At 37.6% G+C, this 27295-nt stretch overlaps 1 protein-coding gene across 3 annotated transcripts in view; it reads left to right on the top strand.

Moving 5' to 3' along the window:
• Nucleotides 1–27295, top strand: part of LOC117415126 (dedicator of cytokinesis protein 1) — a 212040-nt gene that overhangs the window by 22875 nt on the left and 161870 nt on the right. For 2 of the 3 annotated variants that reach the window (XM_059026209.1, XM_059026208.1), the window contains exons 11-22: nucleotides 1632–1704; nucleotides 3399–3541; nucleotides 4168–4293; nucleotides 4896–5020; nucleotides 6224–6322; nucleotides 9265–9337; nucleotides 11006–11109; nucleotides 11548–11731; nucleotides 15251–15348; nucleotides 16551–16640; nucleotides 18649–18749; nucleotides 24619–24747. In XM_059026209.1, coding sequence (XP_058882192.1) covers nucleotides 1632–1704; nucleotides 3399–3541; nucleotides 4168–4293; nucleotides 4896–5020; nucleotides 6224–6322; nucleotides 9265–9337; nucleotides 11006–11109; nucleotides 11548–11731; nucleotides 15251–15348; nucleotides 16551–16640; nucleotides 18649–18749; nucleotides 24619–24747 — 1345 coding nt within the window. The remainder of the gene's footprint in view (nucleotides 1–1631; nucleotides 1705–3398; nucleotides 3542–4167; nucleotides 4294–4895; nucleotides 5021–6223; nucleotides 6323–9264; nucleotides 9338–11005; nucleotides 11110–11547; nucleotides 11732–15250; nucleotides 15349–16550; nucleotides 16641–18648; nucleotides 18750–24618; nucleotides 24748–27295) is intronic. The other variant, XM_034025106.3, reaches the window with a different exon arrangement.

Below are 27295 nucleotides of genomic sequence, written 5' to 3'. Positions count from 1 at the left end.
ATGTACAGGCAGGGGCGGAGCTAGCTTTTAATGTCAGGGGGGGCAAGTCTTACTCTAGGGGCCCATTGTTAAAATAGTTGTCTTATAATTTACTGGTGTCATGATCGTATATCGAAGCAGACGAAGCAGAAGTCCTGAATTACTGTACAGTGCAATGCTGATGTGCATAAAGTAGACTTTAAAGACTATAATAACGCTAAAATAAAAGTTGATAGTCTTTCAAAAACTGTAAAGACTCGGTACATAAAATGTCCACTATTGAGGTACGAAGAATCCAGCAGATTTCTTAAGAATACCGTTAAGGGGGTTATTAATGAAAAATACAAGAACATTGAAAATAAATTGGTTTTCCTCACATTTGAGATAGACTTTAGACTCCTACCCCTCTTCCGAGACAAATTAAAAAATAGGTCCCCTGCAGGGCTCAGGTATTCAAACTTTCTTTGACTTGATGTCAGACACCCTGCAATGCACACATTTTCATGAACATGAGAGTAGGAGGAAGAATTTAATTAATGGCAATATTATATCAGAAGGCTCTGTTTAATTAAAAATAAGATTTGATATTAAATATGATTGGCAAGCAAAAAATTAAATGCGAGATATTAACCAAAAATGTACAAACATACTTTTAACTTTAGTGAAATAAAAATATTAATAATAAAGTGCTGCTATCGAACAACAATAATACTACTAATGACAATATAAATTATAGTTATGTTGCTAAGCAGGGGTTTCACACAGGCGGAGGTGGGACTCGAACCCGGGACCTCCCGCTCTGAAGAATAGCGCCTATACCGCTGTACAAAAGAACATGTGTTGTAACCAATACTGCCTCTGTTTTCGTCAAGTTTAACTACTTTCCTTTTAAAATGACTCTGAGCACTGTTTAATGAGTTTTGGTTTCTGAATTAAAACTGAAAACTGTATTAATTATGAAATTAATTCGTAAAGGAGAGGCGAAAAGTTGGACGGAAACGCTGAAAACCAGAAACCCTAATGTAACGTGTGGGTAACTCTCGACCTGAGGAGAGAGTTGAAAAAAAAAAATGCAAAAGCAGCACAGATCTATTAATTTTCCTGAGAAACACTGCACAATACTGCCTCCCCTGATCTTCCGCTCTGCGCATGCACCGTTAGCAAAAAGACACTATCCTACACGGAGGCACTATTTAGTACGACACCGACTCCCTTGCTTGATTTTGTCACCTACCAACCCTGACCCCATCCTGCCGTAGCACGCTACAGTACTATATATAGAACAGTGGTAAAGACAGTGTGCGCAGTTGGGCAGATTAGGTCGGCCCTTACATTCTAAAAGCAACATTTGGGCCGATTTTGATCGGCCCGTGCTGGTTATAGAGTTAAGCATTTGATGGCAACAGTATTCAAGCGCGTGTGTGGCGGTGTATTTTTCTAAGTGTGTGTTCGGGCAGTCTAGAGGGGCCCAACAACCTTCATTTTTGGGGCCCGGGGGTGCGGCCGCTACTGTGTACAGAGAAATCCGGTATTGCACAAGCACAACTAGGGTTCCAGTGGTTTCAAGCATTGGTTTAAAATGTGAATTGGAATACACTGTGTATTGGATGTAAACAGACACGTTGTATTGACTTGAACTTTTTGTATTTTAGTCATGGATGTCTCTGACATCATAACTGGCAAAGTGGATGATGAAGACAAACAGCACTTCATTCCTTTCCAACCGTAAGTACTGCTAAGTGATACGTAGAATGAGGAATGATGTAGTTTCACCCAGCAGACCGCATAAACATTACATTCTGCAAACAGGAAGAACCCAGTTGTAGATGCAACAGAGTTTAAACACAAGACCCGTTGCAAGAATGCTGCTTGAATGTGTATTCATTTTCTGGCTTCTCCAAAAAGACAAGATTTTGGAGAAAAAAAAAAATTGTGTGTTCATTTGTCCCCTTCGGGTCAGATGCATTTTAAGTGATCAAGTTAGGTGCCAATTTAAACGAATACAATGTGCCTAAAATCATTGTCGAATCTGACTTAAGTAAGTGGTAGAAGTGGTTATCAGATTAAAAATATATATAAAGTATATATTAGTCCCATTTTGCTTATACAGTTGTATATGCTAATTTCTACTGGGGAGTATGTCAACATGCTTACAAATTACTGCAATTGGCATTGATGTTTCTTCAAATTTACGCGATCAGCAAAATTCTTTTGCCAGGAAATGAGCAGTTCTAATCGTAAGAAGTCACTGTGGCATGCTAATTTGTCTTGAGATAGAAATGCTCTATTAAATAGATATGAAGTAGGAGAGGCCCCTCATGTCTGTACTGATTTATAGATTTGTTTTTATTTAGCAGACGCCTTTATCCAAGGCGACTTACAGATGTAAGATGTTATGTTGCCAGCGGACAAGTTCTATGAATTCTGCACACTGTCCATTGTACGTTTCGATGCTGCTTGTCAAAAATCTGTAATAGAAATTATTGTTGCTATAATATAGAGTTCAATGTACTCAAATCCCAAAGGACAATATACTAAAATCAATCCCTGCATTTTTACGAGAGCTATAAAAAATATATTCCTTGGAAATTATTTTCCATCTTCTCTACTGCGCTTTATTTACATTAAAAACTGAAAATCGAAAACAAAAAAATGCAGACTGGTTTCTTTAGCCCATGTTAAATGAAACGGACAGTTTCGATAGCTGTACTTTTATTTATTTTTTCTCAAAGGATGCACATACAAACTTGTTTACATTCATTTTCTGTGAGCAGTTCAACCCATCATCTATTTTAATCCCTTAGTTTGTATTGTGAAACACCATACGTTTCCTCAGTGCCCTGTTTCTTTTTTTTTAACAATGCTTTTGTGCCTGTTGCTTGTTTGCATTCATTGTGGACTTCACTTGTGTGTTAAATCCCACACAAAGCACACAGCGTCATGTCTGTAGTTGCTGCTGAAGTTCCAGTTACTGCTTGCAGCTTCAAAGTACCTTGTTTGCTTGATGTGGCAATGGGGCAGAATTTAATATTCTTAATGCACTGTTCTTCAACCACACTGGGAGGAAACTGCCTTTGTGACTTTATGCATGTAACGGAGCGTGTCTCGCTCAAACTGCACAGGTGGGTTAACAAGTGAAGCTTGCATGTGTACTTGTGTAAGGGTGGGGGTGGACAATAATGCAAGTTTAGCTTTTTTTCTTCTAGAGCAGTTTCCTAAATAATGATCTTCCTGTGTGTCTCTCTTGTTACCCATCTTGTCTCCTGTCTCTTGTCTCTCTCTCTCTCTGTTGGCTAATAACTGTGTGTCACAATATTTGCATCACTGTTTGGTGTCCCCTCGTTGCTGTGACCGTCTGGTTTTGTGTGCCCCCCTCTTTCTTTCTTCCTGTGGTGTTGGTCGTCACGTGCATACTCCAGGCTAGCATTGGATGACGCCATTCGACACAAGCAGCTGAACATATCATCCCGTTTTTCACCCAGGGTGGCAGGGGAGAGCGACTTCCTTCAGACTGTCATCAACAAAGTGATCGCCGCCAAAGAAGTCAATCACAAGGGGCAAGGTGGGCATTCTGTTGGGACTGCTGGTTGAATGTACCTCTTATCACACGCTGGGGATATAGTGGAGACGGCTCTGCCTATGTTCCAGTGTCACACTGCGGATGCAGGTCATGGTGACCCACTATTCCACATTACTGATAGCTTGCATTTATCATTGACTATCACTGTTTCACATACAATTGGATAATTATAGGAGCCCCTAAGTTATGACAAACTGTGCTGTATCTGTGGACTGTTACCCACTGTTTAGCCAACCAAAATAATTTTACTGAACTGAGTGTGAGTCTCTAGAGGTGAAGTAATGCATAAAGCCACTGTGCCATCTAGCCTTCTAACCCTATCTCCTTATGTATGATGGCTTTGAGCTGTGCTAGGTCTAGAATTCACATTCTGATGTTAATTAACATACTCTAGGTCAGTGGTTCCCCACCTTTGATCCTTAGTTATGCAGTTCTTGCAAAAACCCATTTCTACACAATCGCACGTTGTGCTACTACAATTTGGATTACTAAGCAACACAACAAACAGATTTAACCACATTATATGTTATCAGTGGTCAGCTACAGTGGACTACCCAATCAGGTAATGTAATTGTTCGGATGATTGCAACTTCTTGTTTGTATTTCAGGTCTGTGGGTGACACTGAAACTGCTTCCTGGAGACATTCATCAAATCCGCAAAGATTTTCCTCACCTTGTAGATCGATCCACAGCGGTCCCACGGAAAATGGGATTCCCAGAGATTATAATGCCTGGTAGGTTTCCAGTTGTTTTAAGTGAGGTATTAAAGGTTTAACAAACAAAACAAAACACAGATATCAATAAAAGGATCGTGCTTAGTGAGTCTTGAGCCCAGTGTTTGAATCATTTCAAGTACTCCATCTTCTGTAGATGGGTTTATATATACAGATACACATGTGTAACTGCCTTGGCCATTCTCTTGGTTTTTCATAAGGCTGTTGACCTGAAGTGTCATGGTTGTAATATTTTGCTTACTAGAGCTGAGTAATTCTGAGAGTGTTCTCTGACCTATGAAAGGTCAGTGAGTTTAATTGTGTGCATACACCAGATTCCAAGCATCAAATATTAAAGCTGCAGCATCCTCCAGACCCTTTTCAATTTTAAGTGTTCTATAGTTTTGTGTCTGTGATTTAATCAGGTAGCAGACTTGGTTCATGTTGTCCATTTTGATCCAACTTTAAATTACTCGCCTTCTATAGTCTTACCCACTATCATTGTAGTTGGCAGAATAAAAGCTTTTTTTTTTTCCTTAAAACACACAAGATTAAACTTTCTAAGCATTTGTAATCATTATAATCCCCCCCCCCCCCCCCACCTCAATGTAATTGTCTGTTAGGTGATGTTCGGAATGACATCTATGTGACACTGGTCCAAGGAGACTTTGAGAAAGGGAGCAAGACGACGCAGAAGAATGTGGAGGTGACCATGTCTGTGTATGATGAAGATGGCAAGCGACTGGAGGTATAGACAAGCAAGGTCAAAGTCCCTGTTCTTTAATAAAACAGAAGTGATTAATGTAGTCGAGAGCTTGTGTTGTTTGTTTGCATTAGGTATTTAATATATGCTTGTTAATGCTGTATCAGAACCTTATACGGTTAACACTGTTTATAAAAAGAAGACCGCAGTTGTGTAACTGGCGGAACACATGTTGATGTCTTTGGTTCACTGCTTGCAAATTAATCCTTTCAACACTGCAGATGGTTTTAGTTATCTAGGAAAGATCTGCAAAGAGTCTTGAGCATTCATATAAAAAGTTTTCACCAGACAAGGAGTATTCGTAGTATAAAGTTTAAAAAAAACAAAAAAACCACACATCAGTGATGTTAAATGCAATTTTGGAGTAATGATGAGCTTGACCTATAGCGGATATGCATGTTGTGGTAAGTAAATCCATTTATTTGTGGTGGTGGTGTTGTTGTTAATATTATTGTTATTATGGTTTAGGCAGAGATTTCCGCATTGTGTGTTTCACAGATAGTGAAGGTGAGGTGGTACAGTATTAACAAGATGCAATGCTTGATGCTGCAGCTGTCACTGAATAAAAATAAATAGTTTTCATAAACTCGTGTCTAGCTTTATATAGATTACATTCCAAAGTACTGTAATCTGTTTGGAATAATTATTTTAGTAACACTCCTGTAGTATGTTAAACTTGCTTTAAGCTTGTTGTGAATGTTGTGTTTTTTGTTTTCTCCATTCACTACCAAGGCGTAATTTACCCCTTGCATTCACAAGCTTTTACTTAACTGCAATGATTTTGTGTGCCCAATTAATCGATTGCTATTTGGAGGCTTAACTGACAGCCCAAGTGGCCACAATACTGTCATTTTGTTGAAATCGTAAGGACGGAGAACGAGAATTGTGTTAACAGGCAACAGTTGCAGATACAACTGAGCTTGTGTGTTCCCTGGTTTGACATTTGAAGCTCATAGGAAAACTTGGAATTGCTTAAATTGCAATGCATGCGATTACTTCCCTGATTTCGATAACTATTTAACAATCTAAAATAGGTGGTGAACTACTGTGTTTTATTTTTTACCCAGTCTGATTTGTCTTGCATCAAAATGCATGATTTGCATTGAAGACAGCAATGGTGTTTTAATATTATACTGAAGTCATTTGTCCTAATGTGAATTATACATGTGTATTTTTTTCTATGTGAAGAATGTGATTTTCCCTGGAGCTGGCGATGAAGGCGTCTCGGAGTACAAATCTGTGATCTACTATCAAGTGAAGCAGCCTCGATGGTTTGAAACTGTAAAGGTGAGTCTTTTCGTAAAATAAAGCACTACAGGAAATGCGTGTGTGTGGCAGTGTTAATTAATTAAGCATCCCCTGTGCCTTTTATATATATTTTTGTAAATCTGCTAATGTTTTTTCAGCAGCTGTTCTCTCATGAACATTTTTAGATGTAGACTTCATATTTTAGTTGTAATGGGCAACATGTAATGCTACCTGGAAATGGCCATTGTATACATATTAAAAACAATACATATAAAAAAAATCTTCAGCTTTACAACTTGTAATTGTTTAATTTCACGTACACATTATAAATTAAGTTTAGAAATCACTTCTGCGTACACCCTAAAATGCTTCACTTGTATTGAGCAATGTATTAACTGCGTTATAGATGGCATGGTTTGCCTTTATTTTATACATGCTTTTACAAACGGTAAGGGTAGCCTGTACATGGCCTAGATCGCTAATGTTAGCTACTGGACTTGCCAACAAACCGATCTAATTCTGAGTGGGGTTGGGATGGTGTATAAATGAAGTCCTCCATGCTCTGTAGCCACTGAGGCAAGCTCCCTTGGTTTTCTCTGTTATCTGTGATAGGCACACAAATGAAAAACTAAAGCAGAACAATCATTTTGAAAAACTTCAGTGCTTCATTAATAATTAGAACTGGCTGTAGAGAAAGTCCTGAATTAATGAAAGATACAGGGGCCTAAAGATGAAAGCTTAAATATTTGAAATGCTTTTTAAAATGTTATTTAATTTTGTTTATAAAATGGCTTGGATAAATTAAGTGCTGTGATTGGCTTAACAAGATCACATGTCTGTGTGGTAAGAATTGTCTTACCGCACGGCTATGACATCATAGATCAACTTACCTGATCTATTAATATTACAACACCTTAACAGTAACAGTTATCTAAACAGTGTTTCTGTTGGTAAAAATGTCAACATACAACTGAAACAGCATTTAAATCCCCCAACAAACAATGTTTTCTTTTCATCTCTGTCACCTAAGAATTACAGAAAAAATGGCAAATATGCTGTGGTATTTAGTCCGAGAACAAAGCAGTAGCAGTAACACTTTATTCAAAAGCCATCTGAGAAATCAGCACACAAGTCTCACTCAGCATGTAATAAAATGCAGCAGTGGCATCTACTTATAAAACTAAATATCGACTTATAAAACTGACTAGTGAGGATGCAATGTTTAAATTAGACACAACAGATACATCTCACCACTACCCTCTGATTTCAGAAACATATTTAAAACAAAATTAAAATCTCTCCTGCTCTCTTCTAACACAACTGTTGGGATTTTAAACAAGGTTGGGTTCGGCGTACAATTCTGTTGTGCGCGCTGCGGATGGGAAGGACTGCGGCACTGCGCAAACTGACACGGAAGTCATTTAGTCCACATATCATCTAATGTTGGTTTACAATCTAGGGAAATTATGCCAGTTACCAACAGCCTCTGAAATTATTGGTCCGCTTCTCCTTGAAGACTGCAAAACCTGAGTTGGATAATTTCCTACACACACACACACACACACACACAAAAACAACACTCAGAAGCTCCTCCCTTGATGTCAAGTGCCAGTGCAGTGTTTGGCTGTTCCTTGAATCCTCCCTCAGATGTGGGAGATCAGTCTGCTTTCAATTCCCAAATGCCATTTTAACTCTCAAATGTTACTATAAATGGGAATGTTCAATGTAATGTTTATGGCAAATAGTAAAGTACAAATATATATGTATTCAGGGACTATTTTTTTTTTTTTCAGTGGAAGGATACATAATACATTTCAAATTTTTTCCTTAATGCTAGTTTGTATAATTTTTTTTATAAGCGGCCTCGTGCCTCACAACGCACCCAGGGCGTGTGGTAAGAATTGTCTTACCGCACAACCTGTCATGGGTTATTTCTCAAGTAATTTTTTGTCAGCACTAGAGGAATGAGAGGGGAAAATGGCTCTAGCCAGCTTTGTCTTCTTTTTTCTTCTTCTTTGGTCCCCATTTTGTGCTTCTCAAAAATAGCCTGTGTCTTAAATTCGAGTACAGTATAGTGATACGTGTATTAAAATCGCCAACAAAAGACGTGACTACCCGAGTACACAAACAGCAACGTGACTGACTGCCCAGAAAAGACAAACAAAGACGTCACTGCCCGAATGCACAAGCAAGCAACGTGACTCTGCTGAGAAAAGACAAACCAAGCTTCCTGAGGAATTCCAAGAGAAGCATTTAGAATTTCGGCATTTCTCACAAACAGTACCAGCTTGGACAGATTGTAAATGCTGATCAGTCCCCCGTATTTTCCGACAATGTTCAGTGCTGTTGTAGTTGCTGGGTTACATGTTGCCTGATGCCGTGGAGTGTTGTGTCAAGCTTTCTGTTGCCAGAATGTTTGATGCCGTAAGTGAGAGGTGGTGTGTGTACGACGGAGACGCCATCTTAAGTGTTATACAGTGCGCAGCACAATAAACAAGCTCAGTAGTTAATCTGCAACAACACTGTTTCATGTCAGTTTTGTACAATACAACAGCGTAATTGTGGTTGTAGCTTTGTAAATTAATATTTATTTGATGTTTTATTTTTTCCTCAAATTGAGCGTGATGAATTTTGGCTCCGTCTTAAATTTGAGGGAGTCTTAAATTCAAAGGAAAACGGTACTCTTATGTGTGAATCCCATTTTTTAAATAGCCTTGTAATGGGCTAGTATTATTCACATGAACATCTTTTTTTCTTTTCTAGAAATTGTAAAGTAAAAAGTTATTCAATGTAGTATTTCTGCCGGACTGCCATTTTAATGGGACTGTAAATGCTCTGCTCACCTGTCAGGATCTCCCGATCTTCAACTGCAATGTTCAGAGTTACTGCTAGTATTCTGTCTGGTGTTCAGTACAGATGCTTTGTGGTTTTTGTAATTGTTAAGCAATAGCAATCAATAACCCATTTATTTTATTGTTCAGGTGGCAATTCCTATTGAAGACGTGAACCGCAGTCACTTGCGCTTTACTTTCCGCCACAGATCATCCCAGGATTGTGAGTATAAATTAGAACTGTAAATCTCATGGGGTCATATTGACGGAGTTCAGTATTTTCTTTAATGCAGGGTCAGGCTGGAGTGGTAATTAAGAAACTATACAGAAAGGAAGACCTGCTTTTCTATTGAGTACGTTATTCTATTCCCATTTTCATGTGCTTCGCTCTGAAGAATTTCAACCTCTCGGTGTTGAAAGTGACATTTCTTCATAGTTTAATTTTCTCAGCGTAGGAGATCTATGGTGTGTGCAGCCTTGAAAAAAATATTGGAGATAAAATTAATGATTTTTATAGTGGGAATTAGTCCTATTGCCGGTGGTAGTTGGTACATTTTGTTTTATACACTGTGCAGGGAACCCTATCCTGACAGACTCCACACACCATCTGCCAGCCACATGGCTCTGAGAAACAGCCAAAGAAAGGAGACACAACATCCATATGCAAAACAATCAATTAAAATGGAAACTCATGCTGGATGAGGTAGCGGTGGAATACACAGCGCATGCAGGCCATTCCAATTCTGCTGTTTGCTAATGCCCTCCCATTCAGCTTGCTTTATTTATTTTTCATACCCACTGGATTCTGGCCTGTTGCTTGTTTTATTTAATAGACCTACTGTGATGTGCCGTCACTTCTTCCCATTCTATATGTTATATCATATTTCATAATGTTATTAGAGTGGTGACAGTTTTAATGCAAACTTTTGTCCTCTAATTGACCTGTAGCAATGGCTTTTTTTGACAGTCATCGTGTCTTGTGTCTCCAAGCACAATGACGATTTGTATTTACAATAATGGCTTCTGATGGCTGTTTCATAAAAAGATACTGTATACAGCTGCTATAGGATTGTCTTCAAAATGGGGGAAAAAGGAAACCACAAGGTACTTTATAAAAAAGATCTTTTATAAAACCTGACATATTGAGGCCAGGCAACACCATGGAAAGCCTGGTGTGAGGCAGACCGAGGCTATACAGAGTAGTTTAATGAAACACAACATTAAGGCATTGGCTTCCCAATAACTTTTAGTGGTATTTTTAAAAATCATTTTGTCCATCGGCCACCATCTTGTTGTGATGCGAGTGTTTTCCCACACTTCCAAACAGAAGGAAATGGCCAAACAATTTACACAAAACCTTTCGGTTTTACCACCTTTTTTCAAATTGAAGACTAATGGCCATGTTCACACAGCATTTGCCACTGTGAGGAGTTTAGCAATTTGTTTTTCATTTTACAAAAATGTTGCAGTGTCACAGCAAGAAGCAAATAACAAGAAACATCTTAAGATGTATGCAGGAGCTCTTAAATGTACCACCTGAGTTATTATTTGAAGCTTTTTAACAAATGTTTTTTTTGTTTTTGTTTTGTTTTTTAAATACTGATGGTAAATGTTTCTGAATACAGCCCTAACTTTTATATAAAACAGCAGCAGTATTTGTCCTTGGAACATTACAGAAAATAACTTCCACCCTGCTACTATTTATATTTAGTGCTTGGAACTTGCAGTAAAAACTGGAATATCGAGCCTGAAGTAACTGCCAGCTGTGGCCTTTTATTGGCCTCCTTTGCAAGGCTTTCACATTGACTTAGTGCCCAGTGATGTTGCATGTTTCGCATTTTTAATAGTCTTTCCTCTTTGTTTACTTTATCGTTCCTTTTTTTTTTGTTAGCCAAAGACAAATCCGAGAAGATATTTGCACTGGCATTTGTGAAGCTGATGAGGTATGATGGGACGACATTGAGGGACGGGGAACATGACCTTATTGTTTATAAGGTAAGCTGTGTTCAAAGCCTTGTAATACAGTCAGCTTCTCTGCATTTTTCTGTTAAGGCCCATAACTTGTTACCATTGCAGCACAGTTTGTGTCAGACTTCTCTGTTGTTTTTTTCACACTTTTCAGGGTCAAACAAGAGACCCACAGTGTGGGTCTTAATGGGTGGTTGACCTATATAATAAACGTATATACAGTATAATTTTTTGTAACAAATTAGTACCACAAGATTTTGAATATTCTAGTTCTTAATGTAGCCAATTCATTTATCTTTCATTTATTTAATAAACTCTTTAACCATAATTGACTTGATACATTTGGGACTGCAAAGGATGGCCTTGATACTAAATGCAAGACCCAATATGTTGTTTTTGCATTTGTAATGCATATTATTAGCCTGCTAGAATTTTTTTTTTTTTTTTTTTTTTTTTTTTAAACAGGCAGAAACAAAGAAGTTGGAGGACTCCTCTATCTATCTGAATCTACCAGCCACTAAACTTGAGCTGGAGGAGAAAGGTTATGCATCCACTGGGAAAAGCATGCAGAACCTTGGAAGCTGCACAATTAGCAGGGACTCCTTTCAGATATCTACCTTGGTCTGCTCGACAAAGCTCACACAGAATGGTAATTCTTTTTAATTGCTTTCTCTCACATTGTGTTTTATCCCGGCGAATGTGCAAGTACAGGGGTGTCGATTTGTTTTGTACTCTACACTTTATCTGTTGGAGCAGAAGGAGAAACAGTTATTAGATTGAGAAGGGGAGAAAAAACCTTCAAGGTCGTGTTCTTTCTGAAGGTTTTTAGATAAAGCCCTGACCTCTGTGCTGTTCTTGTTAAGAGAATCTCAGTTCTAAATAGGATTTTTTTTTTTTTTTAATTTAAAGACCATTTGTTTTTTAAAACTTTAATCAGACAATTGGAGGTTTAGAAGAAATGCATATATAGTTGTACTCAAGTTTCAGAGCTGTGGGAACTACTTTCTTTGTTCAAAGCGATACACACATTTCATAACTCGAATTAAAAAAAAAAAAGAAGACTGGTGTTTTTTTAGCGACCCACTTTCATTTTATTATGAGGTTGGAAAGATATCCATGCAACTAGAGCAGAATTGTCAATTCTGAAGCAATAGCAGATGTGCACAGATGGCTTGGGATCTGGAATACACTTGTTGGTTCAGTTCCTACATTAGTCAGATTTAAAATAGCAGATGTGTTTACATCGGCCCATCCAATGAATTGTTTTAAATACTGGAAATGCAAATTTGTGCAAGAGGCAATAGTTGGAATCTAAGTTAGTAATATTTATTACGTATACAGTATGTGTAACATGCAGTGTTGTGTGATGTTACAGATTCTGACCCCTGTTGGTGAGATGAGGTTAGACGCTCTATAACCATGTATAGCCTGGCTCTCTTGCATAATGGTTAAGATGCTCACTTGCGGTGTGTATGATTGCCAATATACATGTATGCTACTTCTGTTATATAAACCACTGGTCCAGTGGTTAAAGAAAAGCGCTTGTAACCAGGAGGTCCCCGGTTCAATTCCCACCTCGGCCACTGACTCATTGTGTGACCCTGAGCAAGTCACTTAACCTCCTTGTGCTCCGTCTTTCAGGTGAGACGTAGTTGTACGTGACTCTGCAGCTGATGCATAGTTCACACACCCTAGTCTCTGTAAGTCGGCTTGGATAAAGGTGTCTGCTAAATAAACAAATAATAATAAATAAATAAAGATGTACAGAGAAAAATAACAAAACACACATACTATACTATGTCTCTTATCAGCTATAAATACACACAAGATTAACAGTTATGTGTTTTATCTTCCCCTTTACATAAGTTTTATTGAAGAGCTGACACACATATATTGTACTTTGCGTATATAATTTGTGAGCTGATTAGTGATTGTCGCAAGCTCAGCAGCCTGATCACCACATACAACGTTTAATATAGAAGTGTACCTTTTAATAAAGACTGATGTGATACATCCATCTCGGAAAACATTAGACTTCCCCAGGTCTCATTTAAAAAATGTAAGTCCGGTTGTAGAGTAATTGTTTATCAGGGCTGCAGTTAATCACTTTGAGTCAGAAGCAGCACCGGGAGTTCAAGTTAGCCAAGGGCACTGCTCATTAAGAGCTGCTTTTGTTTTGAACAGGCTGCCATTTCATTTTCTGCTCTCCATTGGGCATGCACTGGTTTTAAAGCATCATTTCTTTTACTGTCTGGAGCGAGAACATCTTAACTTACCAAATCATAGTAAGAGACCCCAGGAGCCTACAAAGGTTCCCATGTCCGGCATAGAACATGAGGTGTCTTAATACCTGTAACACAGGAACAACACTTAAATGTGGTTATGCATTAAAATGTACCGTCTGGTTTTCCCGAGTCAGTAAGAGGTTGTTACTGGCAAGTTGTACTTTCTTTCTTAATAAATTGCGTTTTACTTACATTTTAGTTTCAGCATTGTGACGGTGTGGCATTATCATTTGCATGCGATTCGGCTGATTTCATAAAAAAAATGAGATGCCAGCAGATGGCTTTTCTTGACGTCCAAATTAAAACATGCACTAAGCTGACCGTATACAGAGACATTTGTTTTTGTGCTTGTTTGATCACTTTTACCTTCCCCCTTTTTTCCTGCATGGCTACATGCCTGTGCAGAAAACCCATTATTTTAAGAAAGTAAATGTATTGGTAATGTTAACAGTGGTCACATTTAATATTCAATGCAAATATACAATGGTCAACCCTGATACATACTTACTGATGCATTGCAGTGTCATGGTGAAATCCTTGCAGATTACTGTGTCAAGTTAACGTATATAGTTTGCGACTTTGGCAGCACAAAAACATTGCGATACATAATGTAATGCAAGTACCTGTAATTTAACGTTGGCCCTCAGCTGGTATGGCATAATCCCACATTCTCTGCAACTTGGAACGATCAGAAAATAATTGGCGCCCTTTCATAATTATTCTTCACAGCTCTGTTACAAGTACATACAGTAAAATGGCATCAGAGTCATCATTATAGTCACATAGCTTTGTCTAGTTTTAACAGCCACTTACATTTGTTTAACACACTCCAAACAAAAACATGGTACACACATTTTTAAAACTACGCTATAACATGGCTGAAAACATATAGTGTAATAATGTTTTGCCGTATACCTGTGTGTATTAAATCTTTTTTCAGTACGACCCATGCAATGTAAACTAAATCAGCTTTGACTCAAAAATAAGGGCTACTGCATACTACTTGATTTCAGATGGCTTCTTTTATTTGTTTTACTTTTGTATTTTGTGTTGCAAAATAACATAATAGTGTAGTTTTATTTTTTTAAGATTGTAAAATGAAAGTTGCATGTGTAATCCTTGATACGTTGCTCTGAGCAGTATGTACTGGGACTGAATAATCTCTACCAGCACCTGAGATTATAAGGGTCAAGTTCATTTCAATACACAGTTTCATTTGACACCGGAAACATGACATTGCTTTTATGAATCAAATCTGTATCAGTAAATTACCATAAGGATCTTCAAATGCTGTCTTTTTTAACCCCCATAGAGTGATGGCAGCAGTAATTTAACCTATGCAAAAAATGGAAAGGAAAGCATGGGTCATTGCTCCTCCACAGACATGACAGGTGTGCCCCTTAATGCTGATGGAGAGTGATGTCTGAATAGCAGATATAATAATGATGTGAATGTAAATATTGTAATAAAGGGACAGGAGATTACATTTTTTCATGTACCACCACGGCTCACGTGTTGAGATGAATGAATATTCATCAGCGTATTTAACAGCTGGTGTTTCTCATTTAAAAGGGATTTCTCTTTATAATTTTCTGCGCTTAAAGCTCACAGTTAGAAAATATATCTGCTTAATCTGACTTTGATATGAGTGTGTAATAAGCCAGAGGTCAAAGTGAAATAGAATCAACTATAAAAAGCAAGGACCTGAAAATGATGAGCTGTCCAGTACAGTAAAACCACACTGCGAGTTCTGGAATAGTTTATAGGCAATAAGTAACAATATAACATTAGACAGCAGAAACCGTTGTATCCGCGTTCAAAATCTCATTCTTCATAATAAAAGAATAATGAAAGAATTTTTCCCATCTTTTAATCTTTTGCAGTTGATCTTCTTGGGCTCCTAAAATGGCGTTCCAATACCAGCTTGCTGCAGCAGAACCTAAGGCAGTTGATGAAGGTCGATGGTGGTGAAGTGGTGAAGGTAATATTTCAGAACCAGGTGTACTGTTCAACAAGCACACCATGTATGCACTCACCAGACCGGATTGTATCTGCTAACTATGCTAAGTTTTACAGAACTAAACTGAAATGGTAGTTTGTGATGGTTCGATCCTGCCCAGGGCCAGTTACATAAAAAATATAAGTTTCACCATAAATCAATGTGATTGTTTTGTTTTAGTGTCAACAGTCCTGTACTCAAAGACAAAAGCAACAATTATTGTTTTTATTTATTTATTTATTTATTTATTTCCAATAAGTAAGATAGCAGTGTCTGGAAGCTGTGCAAAGCAGTTCCACTTTATACACAACACAAGACTACTCCGACTCGTATATACATATTTATTCATCAAACATCAAACTGGCAGTGAACAGAAACAAGTCTGTTCAATATAACTGTGTGTGTGTGTGTGTGTGATACTTAGCAGAGGATGAGCTCCGACTGCAGGGATTGAACCTCATTGCTCGTGTGCACCAAAACCAGTGCTCTCACTGCTTTTGTAATAGTATGCAATGTACAATCCAGAGCCAAATAGGTGGCGCTACCTGGCAATCTGTACATGCAGAGGCACTGTTCACTAAATCATGCTGAATCAACATCCTGCCGTAGGGGGTCTGGTTATCAATAAGAATCGACTCTCTAAGCTCTAATTAACACACATGTTTATTACTTTATCTGAATTGTGCTTGCTGATTGCGTTCCACTATATGACATTATCACTCTCCCGCTGTGCCCTGTTTGCTTGATTGAAGAGTGACATGTGTAGGTGACAGCTCATGTATTATGAACTCTTACCTATTCATTCGGCAGGAATCTCAAGGCAGCCGTCCACTGCATTGTTTGGTGTGACAGTATGGAACTGCTTGACAATTAAATTAGGCTTTTTTTTTTCCTTATGGATTGGTTATTACAGTATTTTTAAAAAATGTCGAAATGAATGGTGTTTGTTACACAGGATGCATGTGTTTGTATGTGCATTGCATGTAGATATTGTTTAGGTTATTGCAGGGACTTCCATAAAACCATAAAAGTTAAATCTCAAGACGCATTCTGTATTGGATGTATATTGTTTTGTATTATACAGTGTGTGTGTGTGTGTGTCTGTCTGTCTATCTATCTATCGATCGATCGATCTCCTAGTTTAGTTATTATGAAATCCATAAAACAATGCCATGTCACTTTAGTTCCTGCAGGATACGTTGGATGCACTTTTCAACATCATGATGGAGAATTCGGATAGCGATACGTTTGACACCCTGGTGTTTGATGCGCTGGTAAGAAACTTTATTTATTCACAAAATGTGTTCGCAAACTGCAGAAATCTAGAATGGGTGAAACTCCATGTCCACCTGCCGTAAGGATTAGATAATAGCACTCCCTGTAGTATTCTTTGGAACGAGTTTACGACTAAATGAAGTGATTAATCTCAATGTGTTTTTTTCCAGATTAGATCTCTTAAATATATAGAGTGCTGAGATTTTCATTTGTCTACATTAGGTTTAGCATGCTGTTCCTTTAGAAATTAATGAACCCCATGAAATAAGCAGGTTTAGCAACTTAGGTGATGTCTTTCAGCATTTCTAATATATTATTTTTTAACTAAATATATTTAGACTGTTCGCTTGGTTGTCTCAATTGGTTGTCTTCTCAAAGAATGTGACGTGACTCCGACAGATAAACAGATAAAAACTTCTTGACATTAAAGTATAATGAACTTTCTACTTTAAACCTCTGAGCCATTTATACAGTGTTCAGGAAATTCCTTGAATTGTATCTTCATTTTTTTCATACCTGAACTTAATGAGTGTATGTATGTGTGTGTGTCTATATATATATATATATATATATATATATATATATGTATGTATGTATATGTGTATGTAAAAATAAATAAAATCTTTAATTACCCCACACATTCAAATTGATGGAATCTAAATAAGATCTGTATGGGTTGCTATAGCGACAGAACTGTTTAAAAATAGGCCACCAGTTGTCCTGGCATCTTGCCAAAATCATCTTCTGATTTTGAAAAACAAAAATTAAAAAGAAACACCCACCATTTTTGAACACAGCTTGAAGGCTGGATGAATAAGCTAAATTCTGTGACCTTCTGATCATTTAAGTATCACCAATTTGAAGCAATACAGATATGCCTTATAACATGATTATTAACCAGCTATCTTATGTGATATAACAATTACTGTTATTGGATATACGACAGAAAATCAATACTTTTCAAAAAGCAGTGCTTTTTAACACCCACACACAGCACTAAACCTCTGGATTAGTCTACGATTTCTAGAATGTAATTAGTTTTAAAAGGCTGCAGTGCACACTTTCAAAGCCACACCATTGTGTTACTAATGCAAGCCTAACAGTGATGCACCGAGTTTTGTATGTTATTGAAGACATTTCATTCTGAGCAGCTTGGATCGGGGTTGACGACAGTGTGATTGGGGGTAATACACCAGGCCTTGTCGCATGACCTATATGAGGTGATTCTGCTGGCATGGATAATAGATACACAGCTTGAATCCGTCCATCCATACCAGTAAATTATACATGGTCATCATTACATTCAGAGGATAACCTAGTATTCAAACCCACAGCAGCTTCCCTAGCACGTGTGGGAGAAAACTAAGAGAAAGAGAACAAACTTATTTGCTTTTTTTTCTGTCTTTTGATTTTATTTAGACTATTTAACTAACTAATCGTATGTTAAATATAGAATCCCTTGTGTGCTGTGAGAGAGAGAGAGAGAGAGAGAGAGAGAGAGAGAGAGAGAGAGAGAGAGAGAGAGAGAGAGAGAGAGAGAGAGAGAGAGAGAGAGAGAGAGAGAGAGAGAGAGAGAGAGAGAGAGAGAGAGAGAGAGAGAGAGAGAGAGAGAGAGAGAGAGAGAGAGAGAGAGATTTTTTTACAATACTTCATAAGATACCATGATTCTACATGACTGCTGTTCATTTGAGTTCATTTGTTCTAGGGCTACACTGTAATTGTCTTTGTGTTGAAATCAAAAATCGTCAGACTCTCCTTGTTAAGTGTGGCACTGTGGTGGTTGCTAGCCATCTTTATTCATACCGCATTGCCTTGTAATTGAAGCTGAATCAAGGGAGACTGAGTATCAGGTTTTTAGCTGCTGTTACGAGATTGAAACCTGTGTTGAATACATTACAATTTCCTTTGTTGGAGTCCACAGAAATATGCTATAAATGGTAATTGTGGAATTCTGATTATGCTCTGTATCAGTGATGGTTTTAATGAACACCTCTTGTCATTTGACAGGTATTCATAATTGGGCTTATTGCTGACAGAAAGTTCCAGCACTTCAATCCTGTCCTGGAAACCTACATTCGAAAGCATTTTAGTGCTACACTTGCGTACACGTAAGTGCTTCTGTATTTTTTTTTTTTCCCTTCCAAGGACATTTGACGTGTTTTTCTTTTTTTTTGTAATTGGGTAAGAATAACCTAGAAATGCGTGGGTATAAGCAGAGTAGAATTTCCTCTTAAAATGCTTGTGCTGTAGACTTTGTGTATTAATCCTAATTATATTTCCAAGGGTCAATGATAAAAAAAAAAAAAAAAAAAAAAACTCCATACAGGGAATACTTGGAGTCTCATTTTGATGCTTTTTGCCCACTAATCTGCACTGTGATTTAATCATTCTGTCTTTTCAGCACCTGCAGAAAAAAATTCATTGAGGTAGAAGTACTAAAACAAAAGAAAAGATCCATTCAAAATGTTATCCTCCTTCACTTAGTCAGTTTTCACTGTCAGAAACACAAATCAGAATGAAAGCCCATTACACTAAGCCCTTTATATTCTTATATGTATACAGGAGATTGGAATAACTTATCTAAACTTAGACCATAAAAACAATCCTGCTGCACATACACCAAATGAAGCACACTGAGAATACTACATCATTGAGTCCTTTAGTATAAATTCACTGATTTTGAAGTTCAGAGAGCATGTAGCTCCTCATTTTATCTGCAACTTTGGAACAAGTTTAATTTTGTTTTGCTGGCAATGCACACCTGTGCATTAGAGGGATGTTGGCATTTACTAATGTAAAGACATTTTGGCTGATCAAGCCTACATTACAGGTGTCTATGGCTCATAGTCAAAGCACCTTGACACCAAAAAAGTGATTGCAAGAGCCATAAAAAGGTAAGGGAACAGTTAAACATTAAAATTGAATTTAATGAGTGTCAGACAGTTAGACAGACTTATTCATTTACTTTGTGCCAGCCATGACCATCACAGGTACATATAAATAATGTAAGCACAAAAACAAAGAGTTCCGTGACTAACCCAGGTTAGGTGTTGATTAGAATGAGCAGCAGTCTGATCAGTAATGATTCGCAGGCTTGGACACATACTACATTGTTTTATTGGGCTGCACTTAACTGAATTATTTGTCATAACGGAGAGCTTCAGAATTAAATTAGTAATGGAGATGGGACTCTGATGGATTGGTTTGTTTTTTTAGTCATTATGAAACTTTCTTCTGTCTTCAAGTGGCTTGCCAGTAAAAGCACTGTCACTTGGAGTGCAGGGTGACTTTTTTGTGCATATGCAGCTTGAATCCTGTTCATGCCACCTTGCTGATCTTGGTTGGGGACCCACAAGGAGCACTGCATTAGCCTTTGCTCTCCAACAGGGTTAGGTTTAGGTGGAAAGAAGCGATTGGCTTGACAGCTGGAATTGAAGTCTTTTGATCCCCAGTCCTCATGATTACTCAGTGGGTTGTAGTGATGAGGCATTTCTGATGGGTAGCAACATTGATAATCTAGGCTTTTATCCCTTCACTAATGTATTACTTTATTTCAACCTCTCTTGGTAATATACCTGCTGAATATCTTAATACACTAACCACTCATTGTAATAATAACTGAAGAAAAAATAAATAAATACATTAATTCTGTTTATTTGTTTTTAGCATAGAATTATGCAATTTGTGCAGGAAGTAATTGGGGGAGTTGAGTGCTAGGGATTTTTGACCTGTAAGCAATAGGTTTCCTATGAACAGCTTTAATCTAAAGCAGTAGTGGCTTCTGAGACATGTGGGTCATTAATATAAAAACAAAAAAGATATATATGAAGATGGACGGGTTTCAACAGAGTACCTTTTTTCAAATCTACATGCATACAGTAACTACAGATTGGGGGGGAAAAAGTCACAAAGTAACACGATAACGCTTCTCTGTTTCACACCCACACGTACATTATATATCACAATTAACATTATACAGTCAGGAATTTTAATACAGCACAATATGTAACTGAAAAGTCTGTGTATGAGCATCATCTTGTATCTTAAATCAAACTGTACTCGCCTACATAGACAGGAACTTTGCTCGGCAATCCTTAAGGGCAGCACGTTTCTCAATGGTTCGCTTGTTGAATTCCAGATTGGATATACTGCCAGTTTCCTAGATAACTGGTGTTTTACCCGTGAAATACTACAATTGGCGACAGATAACATGCCCCATAGAGCACTGAACACACGTGAGCATTGCCATTCAATGCAGAGCTCAGGAATCACTGATGTGCATGTACTACAGGGAAACCATCCCGTAGAGCACTGAACACACAAAGGCATTGCCATTCAACGCAGAGCTCAGGAATCAAAGCTGCGCATGTGCTACAGGGAAACCATCCCATAGAGCACTGAACACACATGAGCACTGCCATTCAACGCAGAGCTCAGGAATCACTGATGTGCATGTACTACAGGGAAACCATCCCGTAGAGCACTGAACACACAAAGGCATTGCCATTCAACGCAGAGCTCAGGAATCAAAGCTGCGCATGTGCTACAGGGAAACCATCCCATAGAGAACTGAACACACGTGAGCACTGCCATTCAACGCAGAGCTCAGGAATCACTGCTGCACACAGGGGCAGCAGGGAAACCACCCAAGGTCCTTACTGCGCATGCTCATGCTCATTTGCGGTGGTAGCAGTAATCACCGTAATGATTTCTGTAATTTATGTTACTAGCGGCCAGTGACAAAATAGCGAATTATTATTGAATTCAAACTGTGGGGGCGGTGCCCCAATGCCCCTTATACACCAGCCACGCCTGGTCTAAATTGATTTTTCTTCCCTTTCAGTATAACGAGGGAAGCTATGCATGCTACTTGTGATGTGGAGCTGTGCTGATAATTAGAAAGATCCAGTTAGAGAACACGCTGCTCACATCAAGCAAGAGGCAGTGGCCAACATGTCACTGCAAGATAAAAGCAGAGTGTGAAAACTAGGATTTCCGGTAACACTTTAAGAATACATCCAGTGAATATTTGGATATTTGGATGTAATAATACATCCACTGTGTAATTGTATAATCAATGGTTATATAACATGAATAGGGTGCAATACCATGTTTTAAGCATGTTACAAAAGCATTATAAGAACCCCCTTTTTACTTTGTAACACTACATTAACCACTGATAGTGTATTAAGGCAGTTGCAGTTTTAATCATGAACAATATCTTTAGTGATGCAAGGAATAAACGATAAGTGGTGAGTCGGTGAAACAATACATTGTTTTTAGAGTGCTGTTAGGCATAAAAACACAGATTGGCCACTTTTATACCCTACCCACACACACTACATAATGTATAGTAAGTAGTTTTAACATGCTTTGAAACCATGTGATTGCCTTTCACTTCATTCACAGTTACGTTTAAAAACGCAATGAGCTTGTGAAATGGTTTCAAAGCTAAAGTGAGACCCTTGATTCATTCCCTAATAACATATTTTGGTAACTTGGTAACATTATAGCTAGAAGAAAATCCTTGACAACCATGCATATACACTTGGTTTAATTAATTGGATAGTTTCCTTTTGGTAATGTGATCCTTCCCACAAAATCAAAATGTATCTCAAAGAAGGAAACATTTATAAATATAATTAATAACAGTTCTTTTGAAGTCAACGTTGGTCTTTGTCAAGGATTTAGACATTTTGCAATTTTTTTTTTGGTGTGGGGATGGGTGGGTTATACTACAACAGAAACAACCTGCTTTAATACTACCATAGAATCAACCTGCTTTAATACTACCATAGAATTGACCTGCTTTAATACTACCATAGAATCAACCTGCTTTAATACTACCATAGAATTGACCTGCTTTAATACTACCACAGAATCAACCTGCTTTAATACTACCATAGAATCAACCCGCGCCATCTACAGAACGTCGTGTCACGTATACATTAAAAAAAAAAAAACATTTTACTAATTACATGTATATATGTATGTGTATATATATATATATATATATATATATATATATATATATATATATATATAATATATATATATATATATATATACAGACGTGCTCAAATTTGTTGGTACCCTTACAGCTCATTGAAATAATGCTCCATTCCTCCTGAAAAGTGATGAAATTAAAAGCTATTTTATCATGTATACTTGCATGCCTTTGGTATGTCACAGAATAAAGCAAAGAAGCTGTGAAAAGAGATGAATTATTGCTTATTCTACAAAGATATTCTAAAATGGCCTGGACACATTTGTTGGTACCCCTTAGAAAAGATAATAAATAACTGGATTATAGTGATATTTCAAACTAATTAGTTTCTTTAATTAGTATCACACATGTCTCCAATCTTGTAATCAGTCATTCAGCCTATTTAAATGGAGAAAAGTAGTCACTGTGCTGTTTGGTATCATTGTGTGCACCACACTGAACATGGACCAGAGAAAGCAAAGGAGAGAGTTGTCTGAGGAGATCAGAAAGAAAATAATAGACAAGCATGGTAAAGGTAAAGGCTACAAGACCATCTCCAAGCAGCTTGATGTTCCTGTGACAACAGTTGCAAATATTATTAAGAAGTTTAAGGTCCATGGAACTGTAGCCAACCTCCCTGGGCGCGGCCACAAGAGGAAAATCAACCCCAGATTGAACAGAAGGATAGTGCGAATGGTAGAAAAAGAACCAAGGATAACTGCCAAAGTGATACAAGCTGAACTCCAAGGTGAAGGTACGTCAGTTTCTGATCGCACCATCCGTTGCTTTTTGAGCGAAAGTGGGCTCCATGGAAGAAGACCCAGAAGGACTCCACTTTTGAAAGAAAAACATAAAAAAAGCCAGACTGGAATTTGCTAAAATGCATATTGACAAGCCACAATCCTTCTGGGAGAATGTCCTTTGGACAGATGAGTCAAAACTGGAGCTTTTTGGCAAGTCACATCAGCTCTATGTTCACAGACGAAAAAATGAAGCTTTCAAAGAAAAGAACACCATACCTACAGTGAAACATGGAGGAGGCTCGGTTATGTTTTGGGGCTGCTTTGCTGCGCCTGGCACAGGGTGCCTTGAATCTGTGCAGGGCACAATGAAATCTCAAGACTATCAAGGCATTCTGGAGCGAAACGTACTGCCCAGTGTCAGAAAGCTCTGTCTCAGTCGCAGGTCATGGGTCCTCCAACAGGATAATGACCCAAAACACACAGCTAAAAGCACCCAAGAATGGATAAGGACAAAACATTGGACTATTCTGAAGTGGCCTTCTATGAGTCCTGATCTGAATCCTATCGAACATCTATGGAAAGAGCTGAAACTTGCAGTCTGGAGAAGGCACCCATCAAACCTGAGACAGCTGGAGCAGTTTGCTCAGGAAGAGTGGGCCAAACTACATGTTAACAGGTGCAGAAGTCTCACTGAGAGCTACAGAAAATGTTTGATTGCAGTGATTGCCTCTAAAGGTTGTGCAACAAAATATTAGGTTAGCGGTCCCATCATTTTTGTCCATGCCATTTTCATCTGTTTTATTATTTACAATATTATGTTGAATAAAAAATCAAAAGCAAAGTCTGATTTCTATTAAATATGGAATAAACAATGGTGGATGCCAATTACTTTTGTCAGTTTCAAGTTATTTCAGAGAAAATTGTGCATTCTTCGTTTTTTGTGGAGGGGTACCAACAAATTTGAGCACGTCTATATATATATATATATATAAACTGCATTTAGTATATTTTGATATGGTTCTACATTATGATGACTGTTGTGGACACCCTGGTGTCTACTGGTGTTAGAAAAATAAATGAATATTGGTATCAGAGCAATTCCCATTTAATGTGGTGTTCATTATCTGGGTTTTATTTGTTGGTACAACACCTTCAGTTTATTTGGTTATGAAGTGTTAAACTAACTAAAGGTGTTCATATACTAATATGTACTATTTTAACATTTGTCTCCTTTTTGTTTTGTTACAGCAAACTTACAACCGTTTTGAAGAACTACGTTGATAATGCTGAGAAGCTGACGGAGCAGCTGTTCAGAGCTATGAAAGCTCTGGAGTACATTTTCAAGTTCATTGTTCGTTCCCGAGTTCTTTTTAACCAGTAAGTTCCACAATCACTCTGCTAGTCCATAACTACAGCAACTAAATATATGAGTTAAGCATGAGGAGCCTTGACACTTAATAAGAACCATTAAGGCACAGTTTTATATAACTGGGCTGTTTTAGCCCAATTATATGGAACAGGCTTTTGAAGCTTAAGATAAGATAATAGCTTATTAGTGTGCTTATCTTGTTTAACGATTACAATCTGCATCTTTAACACACAGTCTTAACTGCACAAAAATTACATTTCTGTAAGTTTAGGCTTTTAATAAATGTGGACATTAAAGCTGCACTTTACAATATGAGGAAAAAAAGTGAAATCCTTTTGTCTCTTGCCTCTCTTAATGTCATTCAATATTATGTATGTGCATATGTTTTATGCATATTTATACATACGTATACATACATACATACATACATACATACATAAACAAATATGCATACATATATTTGCCTTTGGTTACTAGAACAAAAGGGTTTGTATTTGTCATGTAAAAATATTGATTCAGAGATTAAATTAAGATATTAAAAATGAAACCTTGACCCTTTTTCATAAATGAAAATATGAAAAAGACCATTTCCCATTGAAACACTTGGCAATTAGCTTTTTAATTGTATTTTGTATAACACGTCATCCAATTTGAACTCCAACTGGTTGCCTTTTTGTTTCTTAATTCAAGCCTTGTTCTAGAAAAATGTTACGTTTTGAATGCATTAAGGTATTCTTATCTTTTTCAATAATACTGCAGTGTAAAGGTTAGCTGTTTTATTTAATACCCTCCTTAGTGTGTGTGGAATCCGTTATTCATTGCAGCAAGTGTTTGTCAAATGGCTCAAAGAGTGAGGAGAAAGGATTGCTTGTGACAGTTTATTTCGCTGGATTATTGGAACTATTTATTATTCAACAAGAAGTATTTATAATATATAATATGTTTGTCATACAATTAATTTGGGGTTGCAGGACCGACAGGTTTATGCTAGTCTTGGAATAGATTCATGACCAGGGTCTAATTGAATGTCTAAAATGTGATTGGGTCCTTCAGGTTACAAGACAACAATTTCACAAGATGGAACTGGCAGGCAACCAAAATAAAACAGGACAATGAATATCTCTGGGAAGTCCTCAAAGTGAGCGCTGTCAGCAGCAGGCTGGCGCTGTCTTTTATCGGACCTGTGGAGGGTCTCTCTATCATGCACAAGCAGCATTTACAGATTCTGTTGGTAATTAAATGTCAGTTATTGTACTGGAAACCCTAAACTGGCTTCCTGTCAAATTGTAGCTTGGATTATGAGATAATGTTAACTTAATGTTAGAACCTCAATTATGAAGACAGACACTTGTGAACCCACTTGTCTTGGTTTATTTATGTTCTATTCATATGTCACATTTTAAATGTAATCAGTAATATAACACCATGCTGTAGCTGCTTGATTGCATATATTAGAGAGAGAGAGAGACTTTTAAAGCTCTTTAATAAATCAATTATATAAATATAAACAATGACAATCCCATCAAAATGAAAGGAGCTGAATGAATCAATATCAAAACTACACATTTTTCACAAATTAATACATAATTCATCACTATCACTAAGCTCAAAAAGAGCATTGTTAATACACAATTTTATTTCAAGGTTCTGCAGGTCGCGGTTCATTTTGTAAAATGTAAAATCAATTTTAAGCCTAGTAACTATCAGGACCCTTAACACTAGAAGCCCCGCGGCAGTTATTTTGGTGGTTTTTGGTTTTAAAATGTAATTATTAAAATGTGTAACACATATGGGGATCCGCGTTCATGTACCTTTCTGTCCGTATGTATTAAATATTCTCACAAAGCATGAAATGCGGGAGTTCAGAAATAAAGGAGATATTACATTATATCTAAAAGCCCCGGGAGCAGTCACATTGACGGCCACACAGAAAACAAATGTATTTTGATTATACAGAATGATATTCTACTTTTATTTTTATTTACCAGTCCACAATGTGTTTAGTCTCTACTCTCTGCTTGAGTGAATGACTGACAGTCTATTGTTTTTCAGTCAGCCTTTTCAAAGGCTGGCGCCTGCTTGCCAGGTGCGCTTTTTTGGTCAGTCAATTAGCATAGGCACTAGTGAAGAAAAATACCAGAGACCATGGAGTTATACAACGCAACAAAATATGGAGTTGATATTCTGGATCAGATGGCACTGATCCAAAATCAAGTATTTTGTGAAAGCTGGCTCCTGCCGGTGGCCTATTCAGGTGTTTTACAATGTATTGGACCTAGCAGCCATCAACTCCTGGGTACTTTACAAAGAATGCACGGGGAAGAATTTACCAAGGAAAGAATATATTTTACAGTTAGCACAGGAACTTCACAAGAAGCATTTGGAACAGGGAGACTGCCAAGCGTGTACCCACAGCTGAAGCTGGCAACCCTGCTGAGAGCTGCAAGAGACGCCAATGCCAGGATGGCAAGTACATTAAAAATAGAACTTCGGACAGCTGTGCCTTGTGCAGAAAGGCGGAGTGTTGAAAGTGCACTGCACGTGTGGAGAAGAGCA

This window comes from Acipenser ruthenus, chromosome 7 (assembly GCF_902713425.1).
Source record: "Acipenser ruthenus chromosome 7, fAciRut3.2 maternal haplotype, whole genome shotgun sequence".
NCBI lineage: Eukaryota > Metazoa > Chordata > Actinopteri > Acipenseriformes > Acipenseridae > Acipenser > Acipenser ruthenus.
This window is presented reverse-complemented; position numbering and strand designations above follow the sequence as displayed.